The 17,054-nt window shown below is 45.0% G+C and overlaps 1 protein-coding gene across 1 annotated transcript; it reads left to right on the plus strand.

Annotated features, from left to right (window-relative positions):
• The first annotated feature begins 1,766 nt into the window (after window positions 1-1,766).
• On the plus strand, window positions 1,767-10,383 carry LOC135104618 (uncharacterized). Its single transcript, XM_064012148.1, has 7 exons — window positions 1,767-1,862; window positions 2,003-2,226; window positions 4,271-4,464; window positions 4,569-6,102; window positions 6,228-6,630; window positions 6,767-7,012; window positions 10,306-10,383. Exons 1-7 carry the CDS (start codon window positions 1,767-1,769, stop codon window positions 10,381-10,383), a joined length of 2,775 nt encoding a protein of 924 aa, XP_063868218.1.
• The last annotated feature ends 6,671 nt before the right edge of the window (window positions 10,384-17,054 follow it).

Below are 17,054 nucleotides of genomic sequence, written 5' to 3' on the forward strand. Positions count from 1 at the left end.
CGTAATACTGTGCGCGTTCATTTCATGTCCTGACTTCACGTGTCGGCTGTCAGCACGTAATTCCTTGCGCATGCGTTTCCTGTCTTGTCTCCATGGAGACATATTGGCAGTCGCACGTAATCCCGTGCGCGTGAGTTTTGTCTTTACGAAGACGTGTCAGCAGTCAGCACGTAACCCCGTGCGTGTGCGTTTTTCTTCAGAGACGTGGCAGCAGTCATTACTTAATCCAGTATGTGTGCGTTTCATGTCTTCACGGAGACGAGGAGACGGTGTGCACGTAATCCAGTGCGCGTGTTTTGTGTCTTCAAGGAGACGTTGCGGCGGTCAGCACATAATACCATGCACGTGCATTTTGTGTCTTCACGGAGAAATGGGGGCGGTCAGCACATAATACCACACACACACGTGCGTTTTGTGCATTCACGGACACGTGGCGGCGGACAGCACATAATACTATGCACGTGTGTTTTGTGTCTTTGCGGAGACGTGGCAGCGGTCAGCACATAATACCATGCACGTACGTTTTGTGCCTTCAATGAGACGTGGCGGCGGTCTGCAGGTAACCAAACATTTCGCTAACAACTCAGCGAACAGCGTCGTCAGTGGAGTCTGTCTTGATTGGTAGGCAAGGAAAAGCAGACTCAAATTGATTGCAAATGTAAGAGGATCGTAATAGGATTGGAGACCTTGCATTTATAGTATTTATTTTATATGTATTTTGTGTGGGTTTGTACCCAGCTTAGATCATGTGTGACATTCCTCTGGGGTACAGTTAGTGGTAGTATACTGCTTCCACGCTTAGCTGAGAGCGCTGGTGAGCTGAAAAGAGAGCACACACACACACACACACACACACACACACACACACACACACATAGCAACAGGTACCTGCCGAAACGATAATTACTTCCAGTGAGGTCTAAAGCACTGGATAAGGAGTGCTATGAACTTATCATTAAACCCAACTGTGACCTTATTGAACGTTTCCTTTTGGGTCTCACAACACAAGGGGGCAGTCAGCTTGCTGTCTAAAGACAACTCTTTCATTCACACATAACTACAAGCACCTAATTACACATACACCGTTCAGTCAAAATTCAAAATTATCATAGCGACTCCTACACCAGCCTCGGAGTCCTCACCTGGGTAGGGAACCACAAATGTTCCCAGGTCGGACTGTTCTTCTGGTATCGACCCTAAGTGTCTTGACACCCCTCCCTCAACTTTTTTTCTGAATAAACTTCTGTAATATTTGCGGTCTTAGATCTAATTTTCAATCTGTAGAACACCACCTCTCCTCTTCTAACCCTCAGATGTCTGAGGCAACTGACAGTAGTCCCTTTTCTGTTTCCTCCTACTTTCTCTTCTTTCCTTCATTTTCAATCCAAAGCTGGATGTTGCGTTTACGTGCGCAACGACTTAACCTGCTCTCGTGCCTTCGCTCTTGAATCTTCTGAGTTTTCCACCCTCTGGCTACGATTGTACTCGTAGAGTCACTCCCAAACTAAATTTATCTGTGCTGTATACCTAACTCCCCTCACTACAAGAAATTCTTTGACTACTTAGCTTCCAAAGTGGAGCACATTCTGACTCTCTTCCCTTTTGCGGAGATCTCCAATTTTGGAGACTTCAATGGCCACCACCAGCTTTGGCTTTCCTCTCCCTTCACTGACCATCCTGGTGAGATAGCCTTCGACTTTGCTGTCCTCCATGACCTAGAGTAATTGGTGCAACACTCTTCTCTTATTCATGACCGTTTTGGAGATATGCCCAACATTCTTGATCTTCTCCTAACCTCCAATTCTGCTTATGCTGTCATCCTCTCTTCTCCGTTGAGCTCCTCAGATCACAATCTCATATCTGTATCTTGTCCTATTGCTCCAATCTCTCTCTCCTCAGGATCCCCTGAGGGGAGGTGCTTCTGTCGTTTTGCCTCTTAGTTGGGGGACCTAAGGAGGTATTTTGCTGATTTTTCTTGGAATGACTACTGCTTCCGTGTCAGAGACCCATCTCTGTGTGCCGTGCCGGGCGCATAACAAAGGTGATAGTGTCCGGCATGGAGGCGTACATTCCTCACTCTTTTTCTCGACCTAAACCTTCCGAACTTTGGTTTAACACACCCTACTCTTGTGCTATAGATGATAGAGAGGTGGCCCACAAGAGGTACTTGAGCCTTCCATTACCAGAATCTCATGCACTTTATATTTATGCCCGGAACCATGCCAGGTCTGTTCTCCAACAAGCCAAAACTCCTTTATTAATAGAAAGTGTCAAAAATCTTTCCCTATCTAACTCCCCTCGTGACTTCTGACACCTAGCCCAAAAAAAATCTGCAATAATTTTGCTTCTTCTTTCCCTCCTTTATTTCAACCAGATGACACTACTGCTATTGCATCTACCTCTGAAGCTGAACTCTTTGCTCAAACCTATGCTAAATCTCTTGAGCGATTCAGGGTTTGTTTCTCCCTCTCTTCCACCCTTTGACTTTTTTTTTTATGTAAGAGAGACACCGGCCAAGGGCAACAAAAATCCAATTAAAAACATTTTTAAAAATCCCACTGAGATGAAAGTCCCAAGAAAGGGTCCAAAGCGGTAGTCAAAAATTGAAAGATAAGTGTCTTGAAACCCTCCTCTTGAAAGAATTCAAGTCATTGGAAGGACAGAAGCAGGCAGGGAGTTCCAGAGTTTACCAGAGAAAGGGATGAATGATTGAGAATACTGGTTAACTCTTGCATTAGAGAGGTGCACAGAAGAGGGGTAAGAGAAAGAAGAAAGTTTTGTGCAGCGAGGTCGCGGGAGGAGGGGAGGCATGCAGTTAGCAAGATCAGAAGACCAGTTAGCATGAAAACAGTGATAGAAGACAGCTAGAGATGCAACATTGCGGCGATTAGAGAGAGGCTGAAGACAGTCAGTTAGAAGAGAGCAGTTGATGAGACGAAAAGCTTTTGATTCCACGCTGTCTAGAAGAGCGGTATGAGAGGAATCCCTGCAGACATGTGAAACATACTCCATACATGGAAGGATAAGGCCTTTCTACAGAGTTAGCAGTTCAGGGCTGAGAAAAACTGCTGAAGATGTCTCAGCACACCCTACTTCATAGAAACTGTTTTAGCTAGAGATGAGAAGTTTCCAGTTCAGATTATAAATAAAGGACAGACCGAGGATGTTCAATGTAGAAGAGGGGGGCAGTTGTGTGTCACTGAAGAAGAGGAGATAGTTGTCTGGAAGGCTGTTTCGAGTTGATAGATGGAGGAATTGAGTTTTTGAGGCATTGAACAATACCAAGTTTGATCTGCCCAAATCATAAAGTTCAGAAAGGTCAGAAGTCAGGCGTTCTGTGTCTTCCCTGCGTGAAATATTCACTTCCTGAAGTGTTGGACGTCTATGAAAAGACGTGGAAAAGTGCAGGATGGTATCATCAGCGTAGGAGTGGATACGACAAGAAGTTTGGTTTAGAATGTCTTTGATGAATAATAAGAAGAGAGTGGGTGACAGGACAGAACCCTGAGGAACACCACTGTTAATAGATTTAGAAAACCAGGAGAGACCGTCTACCAAAGCACCATTAGAACGGTCAGAAAGGAAACTTGAGATGAAGTTACAGAGAGAAGGATAGAAACCGTAGGAGGGTAGTTTGGAAATCAAAGCTTTGTGCGAGACTCAATGAAAATCATTTGATTTGTTTAAGGCAACAGCGAAATATCTAAAAAAAAAGGATGACTAAGGCTTAGCAAGGAAAGCCAGAAGATCATCGGTAGAGCGGCCTTTATTGAACCCATACAGATAGGTTTTGAAGTGATAGATGTTTAAGAATCATCCTGTTGAGGATAGATTAAAAAACTTTAGATAGGCAGGAAATTAAAGCAATAAAACGGTAGTTTGAGGACTAGAACGGTCACCCTTTTTATGAACATAAGAGAGAGAGAGAGAGAGAGAGAGAGAGAGAGAGAGAGAGAGAGAGAGAGAGAGAGAGAGAGAGAGAGAGAGAGAGAGAGAGAGAGAGAGAGAGAGAGAGAGAGAGAGAGAATGAGAGAGAGAGAGAGAGAGAGAGAGAGAGAGAGAGAGAGAGAGAGAGAGAGAGAGAGAGAGAGAGAGAGAGAGAGAGAGAGAGAGAGCACCAGCACCAGCCCCAGCCCCAGCCGCAGCAGTCCCGGTTTCCTCCACGAGCACCGCTGGCAACACCACCACCAGGAAAAAAAAAGTATAAGAAAAAGAACCGGAACAGCGAGGTCAGAGGAGCCTCTACCACCAAGGGGGCCGGCTCCTCAAGGAGACAGACCCCAGCCAAACCCACGCAGATTTGCCGGTACTGCAATCGGAAGGGCCACAGTACTGAAGACTGCCACACCAGGACTGCTGAGTTGAGGCAGGAGCGACTGCTACGGCAGGTCCTCGCAGTGGGGGGATACTTGGCCGCTGCCTCCCCATCAATAACACCACACTTGCAGCCCTTTCTGCAGTCTCGCCCGTTTTCAGCTCAGCCTGTTAACTGGGGACACACCCAGGGCTGGCAATGGATCCCGCCCGGCCTTCGGTACCCCCAACTGAACCCTGTCACACCCCTTCAGGCCGAACCACAACTCCCTCCAACATGGTAAGGCCCGACCGCCACCGCCACCAATTCAAGGTTATCTCCGCCAATGTACGTGGTCTCCGAACGAACATCGGAGACCTAACCCACAACTGTGTACTACAACACGGTGCAGATGCAGTTGTGGTGACGGAGGCCTGGCTGAACGGAGAGGTGGAGCCATCGTTCGGCAAAATAGGTGGCTACACTCACTGGGCCAGGAGAGACCGACAGGATAGAGCTGGAGGCGGAGTGGCTGTCTGCTTCAGGGAGAGAGTGCAGGCACAACAACTCGACGTGGACACGCCGCCTCAGCTGGAGGTGATGTTCTTCCGGGTTGTGCTGGCCAACCACTCTGCCCTCCTGCTGTGCGCCATGTACTGCCCCCCCCCCCCCCGGCAGGGGCCTGACTCGCTCCTGTACCTCAAGGAGGCCCTAGATGTCCTCCTTGTGACTCACCGCTGCCAACACATCTTGCTTGTGGGTGACCTCAACCACCACCTGGAGCGCGACACCTACAAAAACCTCCTGACGGTGCAGGGCCTGAAGGACCATGTGACCTTCCCCACTCATGAGCGGGGCGGGACCCTGGACCACGTCATATCCGATCTGGAGGAGGACACATTCAGCTGCCACCAGCTGGGTCTCGTGGGCAGCTCTGACCACCATGCTGTCCTGACCCAGGTGGACATGGGTGTGGCTCGTGACGAGGCCACCACTCGCACAGTCTGGCTATGGGATAGGGCAGACTGGGGCTCCCTTCGCCGAGACCTGCGCAGGACTGACTGGCCTTCCATCCTGCAGGGTGGAGCGGAGGTACAGGCGCTAGCCTTCACTTCCCGCCTCTTGGCGCTCCAGGAGCAACACGTGCCCCACCGTGAGTTTGTCGCCAGACCAACGGACCAGCCTTGGTTTGGCTACCGCTGCCGCGTTGCCGCCGAGGCGAAGTATTCTGCGTGGCTCCGCTACAAGCAGAGTCCTACTCAGCGCAACAAAGACCTACATCGTGCGGCCTGCAAGAGGATGGTGACGACTTGCCGGTGGGCCGTAGGGAGGTGGAAGGAGGACCTGCAGCGCCAGCTAGTAGGCCCTGGAGTGGGCAACAAGACTTGGTGGTCCCTTGTTAAGGGCAGACAGGGACTCAACCGTCAAGACACTGTCCCTTCTCTCACAAGGCCCGACGGAACGGTGGCCACCAGCAGCAAGGACAAAGCCCAGCTGCTGGCCACCCTCTTCGCCGGGAAGATGGAGGTGGACGATCCTGAAAGGTCACCGCCTCTTCTGGAGCAGCAGTGCAGAGAGACTGTAACCAAGGTGAAGGTGACGCAGGGACTTGTCGAGCGTCTGCTGCAGGGGCTCGATGTACAAAAAGCTACCAGTCCCGACAACATCAGCCCGCACGTTTTGAAACAATGTGCCCGTGAGCTGGCTGTACCCCTCACCACAGTCTTCTCTGCCTGCTTATGGGAAAATACCTGGCCCTTAGTGTGGAAAGAGGCCCGGGTAGTTCCCGTACACAAGAGGAGCTCCAGGTCTGACCCCAAAAAATTATCGACCCATCTCCCTGCTCTCTGTGGTAGGGAAAGTGTTCGAGAGGGTGGTGGCAGATGTGGTGTGTCGCCACCTCCAGGACAATTACCTCCTCTCGGACCAACAGTTTGAGTTCAGACCTGGGCGGTCCACCTTCCGATCTCCTCATGCTCCTCACCGGGGACTGGCAGGACGCCCTTGACGGCGGCCTCGACTCTGTTGTGGTGGCCCTGGATATAGCGGGCGCCTTCGACAGGGTCTGGCACGGGGGCCTTCTGGAAAAGCTGAGGGCAAAGGGGATCCAGGGTGACCTCTTTCAGCTCCTTGGCGACTACCTCCAAGGAAGGACCCTCCAGGTCAATGGGCAAGCGTCCGAGTCCCTCCCGGTGAGAGCGTCAGTGCCACAGGGCTCGGTGCTGGAGCCAGTCCTGTGGAACATCTACGTGGACGATCTTCTCCGACACCTGCCGGCGGTCTCAGCTTATGCTGACGATTGCGCTCTCTCCTGTACCTACCCTCGACACGAAAGTGTGCGTGCTGCTGAAGAGATCAATCAGTAGCTTAGGGTGATACAGGAGTGGGGGGCACGCTGGCAGGTGACCTTTACTCCGGAGAAGACACAGGCAATGGTAGTTTCTCGATCCTGGAGTTCCTCTCGAACTCCAGGAGTCCGTCAAGATTCTGGGGGTGGAGGTGAATCGAGGGCTGCGGTTTGACCGCCACGCCCTTGTGGTGTTCCATAAGGCACAGGTACAGGGTGTGCCACATCTGGCGGGACTACGGCTGCCCACCAGAGTCACCTCCCGGGACACGAGAACGGTGTTATCCAGTGGTGACTCAGTGGAAGTGCCGCGTTCCCGCTCCAGCGAACACCAGCGCGCCTTTTGGGGGCGAGTCTCCAGACTGTGGAACGTCTTCGCGTCCTCCCTCCTTCATATCAGGGGGATGGATACCCAGGACGTGAAGTTAGTAGCACACCACTGGAGGGGCTCGTTCCCAACCCCCCTGCTAATAATATTAACATAAGTCCATAAAGAATGTATATATATATATATATATATATATATATATATATATATATATATATATATATATATATATATATATATATATATATATATATATATATATATATATATATATATATATATATATATATATATATATATATATATATATATATATATATATATATATATATATATATATATATATATATATATATATATATATATATATATATATCTTTATATTTATATTTATGTGTTGTGTCCCACCCCTAAAATACTCGTAGGTTGCACACGGCAGTGCGCCTTCGGGTGATAATGTACCTATGTTTAAATTAAAAAAAAAAAAAAAAGAGAGAGATGGCGGGGATGGAGGGTAAATGACAATCACAGGATCGAAAGGATACTTGTCTACTGGGAGCTGTTTGGATGGTCAGACCACCTTCATGGAATTTTGTCATTATGGTGTGTATTTGTGTGTGAGTATATATATATATATATATATATATATATATATATATATATATATATATATATATATATATATATATATATATATATATATATATATATATATATATATATATATATATATATATATATATATATATATATATATATATATATATATATATATATATATATATATATATATATATATATATATATATATATATATATATATATATATATATAAACTAACAAAGAAAATCTACGAGTATTTCCGAGTGTTCTTAAGCTTGTTACGTGGGTAAACACTGAATTGCATACAAATTAACCTTTGTGGGGAAACGAAAAGACATTACGAGGAACGTGTTTTAGGAGTGCTTTTTGAACTTTTATTCTACCAAAAACCTGAAAATGCTTTAATTCCACTCTATATAAAGAAACAGAACATTTCCAAAAACGTGTGAAGGAAATGAAATTATCAGAAAAGTGTCTTTTCAGCGTTTATAGGCGCACTAGGCACGTAAACACCGAAAATCATGGAAAACGCCCTACATTGGAAAACAAAACGACAAAAAACATCTCTTTTAGTGTTTTTAACTACTTACCAACCAAAACACTAAAACGCATGGAAAACACACTTTATGGATAAATATAATAACATTACCAAAAAAGTATTTTGAGTTTTTTGAGCATGTTACCTATAAAAACGCCGAAATACAGAAAACGAAAACACATTATGAGAAACGTATATGATATAAGTGAATATGGTATAAGTGTTTTTGAGCTTCTTAGGTACCAAAACGCTAAAAGGCATGAATTGCACTATGTATGTATAAACAGAACAACATTACCAGAAACGTGTATTTTTAGTGTATTTCACATTGTTAGGCACCTAAACGATAAAATGCATGAAAAGTAGACTGTATGGGGAAAGGAAGCGAAATTTACATAAACGTATTTTTTGAGTGTTTAAGAGCGTGCTAACCAAAACGCTGAAAAGAACATGGAAAGCACCTTACATTGGGAAACAAAAATAACTTTACAAAAAACGCATCTTTTGAGTGTTTTTGAGCTACTTACTTACCAAAACACTATAAAGCATGTTAGACTCCCTTTATGGAGAAAGAAAATAACGTTACCAAAAACAAGTACAAAAAAACCCAAAGTGGATGGTAAGTACCCCCTATAGTGAAACAAAAGAACATTTAGATAAACGTATATTACGAGTGGTTTTGAGTTTTTTAGGTACCAAATCTCGAAAATGCATAAAAAAAAAAACACTCTATATGGAGAAACAGAACAACATTATCAAAAACAAGCATATTTTGAGTGTAATTCCCATTGTTAAGTACCAAAAGGCCAAAATCCACGAAAAAAACCCTATATGGGGAAAGGAAACAAGATTTCCAGACACATGTCTTTTGAATGATATTAGCTTCCTAGGGACAAAAAAAAAAAAAAAAAAACCCTTTATGGAAAAAAATCTGTGTTTTTGAGCAACTTACGCACTGAAATAAATGTAAAAAGAAAAATATGGAGAAACGGTATAACTTTACCAAAAACGTGTATTTTCAGTGTTTTTTTGAGAGTCTTAAGTAGGTAAATGCCAAAATGCATGTAAAATACTCTATATGGGGAAATGAGAAATACATTACAAGAAACGTGTATTTTTTTTTTTTTTTATCTTCTTAGGTACCAAAATGTTAAAATACATAAAAAGCACTTTATATCTAAAAACAAATTACCAAAAACGTGTTTTTTGAGTGCTTTTCAAACTATTAGGTACGAAAACGGCAAAATGCATCCAAAGTCCCCATTTTGGTGAACCAAAATAACATTCCCAAAAATACCGTCCTATATGGGAATAGAAGAACATGTTTTTTTTTTTTTACCTTATTACATACCTATACGCTAAAACGCATTATAACATCCTTTATGGAGAAACAGAATAACATTTTAATTGATTTTCAGCTTGCTGCGCAGAAAAATGACAAAATGCATGCAGAGTACCCTACATGGGGAGACGAAAAAAACATTATGAGAAACGAGTATTATGAGTGTTAACGAGCTGTTTTTGAACTTCTTACGTATCAAAATGCTAAATCACATGCAAAACACCCTTTGTGGAGAAACAATAATATTTCCAAAAAATGTGTATTTAACATTACCAAAAACGTCTGTTTTGAGTGTTTTTACATTTTTATGTACCAAAACGTCAAAATGCAATTAAAGCACTATATATGGAAAACGAAATTACATCAAAACGCCAAAATGAAAGCAAAGCATCCTATATGGAGAAACAAAGGATATTACGAGAAATATATATTATGAGTGTTTTCGAGTTTATTAGGTACTAAAACTCAAAAGCGTGGGAATAGCACTCTGTATGTAAAAAGAGAACAACATTACCAAAAAAACGTGTGTATTGACCGTTATTCAAATTGTTAGATACGAAAACATCAAAATGCATGCCAATCACTTCATATGAAAAAAAAAAAAAAACGACATAACCAGAGAAACGTGTCATTCAGTGTTTATCAGAATTTTAGGAACCAAAGCGAGAATAAAACTCTTTAGGAGAAAACAACATTACGAAAAACGAGTATTTTGGCTATGTTTCACATTGTTAGGTACCAAAACGCCAAAATGGATACAAAGCACACTGTATGGGGAAGAGAAACATTTCTAAAAACGTGTCTTTTAAGTGATTTTGAGCGTGATAATCAACAAAACGCGTTGCTGTTGCAGAGCAGTGGAGGACGTAGTGAGTCAACGGCTGAACAGGGGTACGCAAGCAGTGAGGGCAAGACTCAAGCTCATTCCTAGCACTGTTTCTTTGCAGTGGTATGCGAGACGGAGCCTTGTGACGTCTCTTTGTAGCTGAGTGGGCACTCCTATTGGGAGGTTGGCCCTTCTTTCTCTCTTTGCGGCGTTATACTAGGAGGCAGATCTGGTTCCTTCCTAAACAGCGTTAAGGAGCATTTGGTGGGTTTGGGAGAGGGCTGCTTTGTCGATTGTCTTTTTGATGGAGGAAGCACTGCAGGTTACATCAAAGGTGATAGACGGTTCCATCCCTTCTCGTTCCCTGCAACTGCTATATGGCCTGGAACCCAGTGGTATATTACCGTTGTTCCATCTCTGTAGAGGGCAGAGATGTGTTGTTGGATGCTAGAGATAAGCTGGTGGTTTTCGTAGGAGTATCGTTGCTTCGCTGCTCGGAGTGTTGGAAAACGATCAGTATAGATGTGAATTTCGCCCGTAGGTTGTTGATGGGCGTATTGTATATGGTCTCAGGGTTGAGGAACTTAACAGGCGCATCAGCGCAGCACGAAGGACTTACCGACATCACCCAAGTCTTGAAGGCCAGCAGTATCTTCAAAGCGTCATCAGACATGCCAAGATGTGGCGACGAGTGCGCGTCATCTACAACCCACCCCCTCACTCACCACTGACATACAACACACAAGCAGTCTCTCCTGACACACTAAGGCAACAAGATACCGTCGCTGAAATCCGGTCCACCACTATCAACGCTGCCATCGTTGAGCAAGGGGAGAAATAGGCAACCCGTTCTCAGGTCAGGGTTCCTAGTGAACGGACGTGTTTAGTGAGCAGTGACCTGACGCTAATATAGCTGGCTAGTGTAGACATGGCGCCTTGTGTTGCTGAGTCGACAGGTTGTGTTGCGAAGGTCTCAGAGGTGGAGGCTGAGTTCCATCGAAGGATCTCGGAGGTGCAGGCTGAGTTTCGTGAGAGGATCTCAGACCTGCAGGCTGAGTTCTATGAGAGGATCTCAGCACCTGTGGGAGGGTCGTGCCCCACTGTCACCTTACCTAGTAAGGCGACGGAGGAGCAGTGGTCGGTTGTGTGCAGGGGAGCCAAGAGGGTGAAGGTGCTCAGGGCACCTTCCGTGGAGACGAAGAATCCCTTCAATGTGCTAGAGGAGGGGAAGGAGAAGGAGGTGGACAGGGCTGGAGGAGGCAAGAAGGAGGGGGCAGATGCAGTTACCCTGCCCCAAGGTAGAGTGCTTGTGTTTGGTGATAGTCAGGTTAGGCACTTAGATAGTGCGTTCTGTGCTAGGGATAGGAAGCGTAGGTCGAGGGTGTGTTTGCCGGGGGCCAGGATAGGGAAGGTAGCTGATAGGCTAGACACGTGCTTGGAAAAAGATGGGACCAAGCCCATTGTTTTTCTCAGTGCGGGAGGGAATGACCTTGGTAAGGTCAGGAGTGAGGAGCTTATCAGGAGGTTTCGACAGGCTTTGGACAGAATTAGGGACAAGGGAGGGATCCCCGTGGTATGTGGTGTCTTGCCGAGGAGGGGAGTTGGTGCTGAGTGGCTGTCCAGGGCTATTACAGTGAATCGCAGGCTCGCGAATCATTGTAGGAGTAATGGATGGACGTTCATCGACAACTGGGACCTTTTCTATGGCAGGGACACCTTGTACGCCAGGGATGGAGTGCATTTGTCACGCCAGGGTGTTCGTGTTTTGGCCGAAACACTCGAGCGGGAGGTAACTGCACTCCAGCACTTTTTTCGTTAGTCGGGAGGGAAGAAGGGGTAGTGAGGAGAAGGCAAGGGGCAAATTAGTTAAATCTAGAAAGGAAGCTAGCTTAGGGATGGTGAGAAATAGCTTAAGTGTTTACTACACAAATTGTAGAAGTATTCTGAATAAAATAGACTTGCTTAGAGGAATAGCGAGTGTAGAGAAATTTGATATCATTGCTTTAACTGAAACTTGGTTAGATATGTCAGGAAAAGTATTTAATCCAGAGGTTAAGATAGATGGGTATACAATGTTCTATAAAGATAGAGAAAACAGGAGAGGAGGAGGTGTCGCGTTATTCGTTAGGGACACATTACAGTGCTGTATGAACAATAGAATTAAAACAGATAACAAAGCAGAGTCGATATGGGTAGATATTAAGGAAGGATCGCAGTCAGTAGTACTAGGGGTAGTTTACAGACCACCGACCAGTACAGAGGAAATTAACACCTCACTATGGCAGGAATTAAATAGAGCAGGCAGGTACAGTCAGGTATGTGTGGTAGCAGATTTTAATTTTAGGAATATCGACTGGAGTCTGATTGTGGGTAACAAGGAAGCAGAGGAATTCCTTAAGGTAATTCAGGATAATTTTTTAAAACAGGTAGTCGTAGAACCCACAAGGGGGAATAATATTCTAGATTTAATTCTTACTAACAGGGAGGAAGCAGTCACACAGGTAGTGGTTGGAGGACAGCTAGGTAACAGTGACCATAGGGAAATTAGGTACAATCTAGAATGGGAAGAAACTGTTAGAAATAAAAACACTAGTAAAATACCTGACTTTAGGAGAGCAGATTTTGAAGAATTAAAAAGGTACCTCCAAGGAGTGGACTGGCAAAGGATGCAGGGTGAGTTCAGGTCAGGGACGGAGTTCAGAGAGATAAGGCAGGATGAGGGAGGTGAGGTGAGGCTCCAGAAGGGAGGAGGAAAGAGGAAGGGGGGAGATAGGTGTGAGTATGTTGGAATGTCAGGTCATGCTGAAATGAGAGAGGTAAGGTCGAGGCGAGTTGATGAGGGAGGGGAGAGGATGGTAGGGAACGAGATGAGGGGATTAGGTGAAGTAAATGTAGATGAATTGTATAAATATTTCGTAGATAAAGTTCATACAGGTCAATTAGCAAATATCCCGTATAAAACAATAAGATCACAAAAAAATTACCCTAAATGGATGACTGCTAGGTTAAAGCATTATATAGGGCGTAAGAGAAGTATATATAAGAGATTAAGGGCAGGTGAGGAAGTTTTAAGGACACAGTATAATGAATTAGTTAGAACAGTCAGGAAGTTAACGAGGAAAGCTAAGGACAATTATGAATTAAAGGTAGCCAGCCAGGCGAAGACGGACCCCAAGGGATTTTATCAGGTATACAGGACGAAAAATAAGGATACTGTAGGTCCATTAAAGGCAGCAGATGGGGAGCTGGTTAGTTCTGGGGAGGAGATTAGTAAACTTCTGAATGATTATTTTTTAACTGTCTTCACTCAGGAAAACATGCAAGATATGCCAGATAGTGAACAGGTGTTTAGAGCAGATGAGTATGAGAAGCTGACGGATATTTCCATAACTAGGGAGATAGTGGAGCAGGAGATAGATAGGCTAAAAAAGTTCAAGTCACCAGGACCTGATGAAATATATCCCAGAGTACTGAAGGAATGTAAAAAGATTATTAGTGAGCCGTTAGTTTCTGAATTTAGGAAATCACTGGAGTCGGGTGAGGTACCAGTGGAGGCAGGCTAATGTAGTACCCATCTTTAAGAGAGGGGATAAAACTTTAGCGTCTAATTATGGACCTGTCAGCTTAACTTCAGTTGTAGGTAAAATGTTAGAGTCAATAATAGCCAGGAACATTAGGGAACATTTAGACAAACATAACTTGATAAATCAGTCACAGCATGGCTTCACGAAGGGGAAGTCTTGCCTGACAAACTTGTTAAGTTTTTACAGTAAGGTGTACGAGGCAGTAGATAATGGTGATAGTTATGATATCTTATATCTGGACTTTAGTAAAGCATTCGACAAGGTGCCCCATCAAAGGCTCCTGAGAAAGGTTAGGGCGCACGGGATAGATGGGAAGGTGTTAGGTTGGATAGGGTCATGGCTTGGTAACAGGCGACAGAGAGTGCTAATAAACGGCTCGAAATCCGAGTGGGGTCATGTCATTAGTGGGGTGCCACAGGGATCAGTATTAGGGCCATTATTATTTCTAATATATATCAATGACTTAGATAGTGGAATTAGTAGCGATGTTAGTAAATTTGCGGATGACACAAAGATAGGTAGATTAATTAGGTCAGAAGCGGATGCCATCGCCTTGCAGACAGACTTAGATAGAATGAATGAATGGACGGATAGATGGCAAATGCAATTTAATATCAATAAATGCAAAGTGCTTAGCGTAGGTAGAGGAAACCCACACAATAGGTACACATTAAACACCCAAACTCTGGTAGGTAAAGGGTACGAGAAAGATTTAGGAGTTATAGTTAGCTCTGAACTCCGTCTAGGGAAACAATGCATAGAAGCCAGAAACAAGGCAAATAGGGTACTAGGATTCATTTTTAGGAGTGTTAAAAGTAGAAGGCCGGAAGTAATATTAAAGTTATACTTGGCGCTGGTCAGACCTCATCTAGACTACGCTGTGCAGTTCTGGTCCCCACATTATAGGAAAGATATAGGTCTATTAGAATCAGTACAGAGGAGAATGACTAAAAGGATACAGGGGATGAGGAGTATTCCTTACGAAGCGAGGTTGAAGCGGTTAAATTTACATTCTCTAGAGAGACGTAGGTTAAGAGGGGACCTGATAGAAGTCTTTAAGTGGTATAAGGGTTATAACAAGGGAGATGTAAGCAAAATTCTTAGGATCAGCAACCAGGGTAGAACAAGAAATAACGGGTTCAAGCTTGAAAAATTTAGGTTTAGGAAGGAGATAGGAAAAAATTGGTTCTCAAATAGAGTGGTAGATGAGTGGAACGGACTCAGTAATCATGTAGTTAGTGCTAGGACACTAGAGAGCTTTAAGAGAAGATTAGACAAGTTTATGGATGGGGATAACAGATGGAAATAGGTAGGAGTGTTTCATACAGGGACTGCCACGTGTAAGCCTGGTCGCTTCTTGCAGCTTCCCTTATTTCTTATGTTCTTATGTTCTTACGTTCTCATCTGTGGAACTTGATGCCGTGCTGAGGAACACACCAGACAGAGGCCCGGGAACGGACCAAATTACATACTCCATGATCTCCCACCTGGGTACATCAGAGAAGGTCGATCTCTTATAGCTACGCAATCACTCTTAAAAGGAGGGGGGAACTTCCGTCGTCCTGGAATGCCACAACGATTACCCTGATTCTCAAGCCTAAAGACCCCTTGTCAGTGCTCTCCATTTCCCTCCTCAGCTGTCCCAGAAAGATCATGAAACGCATTGTTCTGGTTTGTCTACGGTGACACATGGGTGAATTCCACCCGTCACTCTTTACCTTTCAGTCACGCAGGAGTACCACGAACTGCCTTTTAACACTCCTGAGAGCACTGTGCTCACGCTCCGGTTTAGCGGTGTTCCTAGACCTGGAAAAGGCCTTCGAGCTGGCAAACCCCCTCGCCATCTTTGAAGCCTTGGCTAGGAGAGGAGTATGGAGCCACCTACTCCGCTGACTGTCTGGGTTCCTTACCAACCTCAGAGCCCTTGTCCCCTTCCAGGGACACGTGCCGACATCACACCCCCAGAACATTGGCACCTGCCTCAGCCAGCTCCTCTTCAATAATATGATGGAACCAACGGTCGCGAAATCCAACTCCTAGTGTATGCAGACGACCTCACCTTCTTCATACCATGGCGCAACCACTGATTTCTTGCACCATGAGCTTTAGAGCTTTTAAATCAAAGGTGTGCCACCCTTGGCCTAAAAATCAACCCCACCAAAACCCGATACATGACTTTTGACCTCCTATCTCTTGACAGACTGCTATGTCTTGGAAACAAGCCCCTGCTGTACACCTCCGCTCATCAATACCTCGGGGTCTGGCTAGACAAGAAGCTCACATACACAACCCACGCAAACTACCTCAGGAAACGTGCAGATCTACGAACCAAAGTGCTTAGCTACATGTCACAGCAAAAAAGCGGAGCCTCAGCTACAGTAAAGAGAAACCTGTATGTTGCAAAATTCCGCTCCGTGGTTGACTACTGTGCCCCTTGTCTCCCCAAACTACCATCCTCCTCCTTATGATCTCTTGAGGTAGCGCAAAACGAGGCGATACTCAGAGCGCCTAATTGGACATCCACCATCACCCTAAGAGGAGAATGTGGCCTTCCTTCCCTGCAACACCGGATATATACCAGGACATCCATTTCTACAATGCAATATGTCTCTACGCTGGCCGAATTCACAGCTCGCCACTCACTTTTTTTCATGCCTTACAGTGTCCTCCAGCTTGCCGCCCTGATGGCGACTGTGTATATGCTGCCGCTGATGCAGCACGAATTTTGGGTCTCGCCGATGATGTCCACTACGGAACCGACATTCCTCTCCCTGAATTCCAACCGCTTCCCTCCTGGACACTTCTTACCAAAGAATCCACAGACCCTCGACCCTAAAGCGTTGTTCCCTTCAAATCTCTGGCAAGAAGCTCTTGAAGAAATTTCCATATCCAGGAACCCTTGTGACCGCCTATACTTTATTAACGGATCAGTTGGGCCCAACAGATCCGTCGGAGCAGCATGCATCTGTGGGGAACCGACCACTACACACTATCTGCCCAGCCATGCCTCCTCCTTCCAGGCTAAGCTAGCCGCCATCCTCCTCGCTCTACAATACACCTATCAACACCCTACGGACGAAATTCACATCTATACTAATCGTTTTCCAACACTCCGAGCAGTGAAGCAACGATACTCCCACGAAAACTACCAGCTTATCTCTAGCATCCAACAACACATCTCTGCCCTCTACA

Source organism: Scylla paramamosain, chromosome 11 (genome assembly GCF_035594125.1).
Source record: "Scylla paramamosain isolate STU-SP2022 chromosome 11, ASM3559412v1, whole genome shotgun sequence".
In the NCBI taxonomy this organism is placed as follows: domain Eukaryota; kingdom Metazoa; phylum Arthropoda; class Malacostraca; order Decapoda; family Portunidae; genus Scylla; species Scylla paramamosain.

What these genes read in the sequence shown, in the direction of transcription:
- LOC135104618 (XM_064012148.1), top strand. Translation starts at nt 1,767, where the DNA reads ATGCCCAACATTCTTGATCTTCTCCTAACCTCCAATTCTGCTTATGCT. An exon ending in GCAGCCCTTTCTGCAGTCTC is followed by an intron (nt 4,465 to 4,568) that starts GCCCGTTTTCAG and finishes ACACCCCTTCAG; the next exon opens with GCCGAACCACAACTCCCTCC. An exon ending in GAGTCTCCAGACTGTGGAAC is followed by an intron (nt 7,013 to 10,305) that starts GTCTTCGCGTCC and finishes TTGCTGTTGCAG; the next exon opens with AGCAGTGGAGGACGTAGTGA.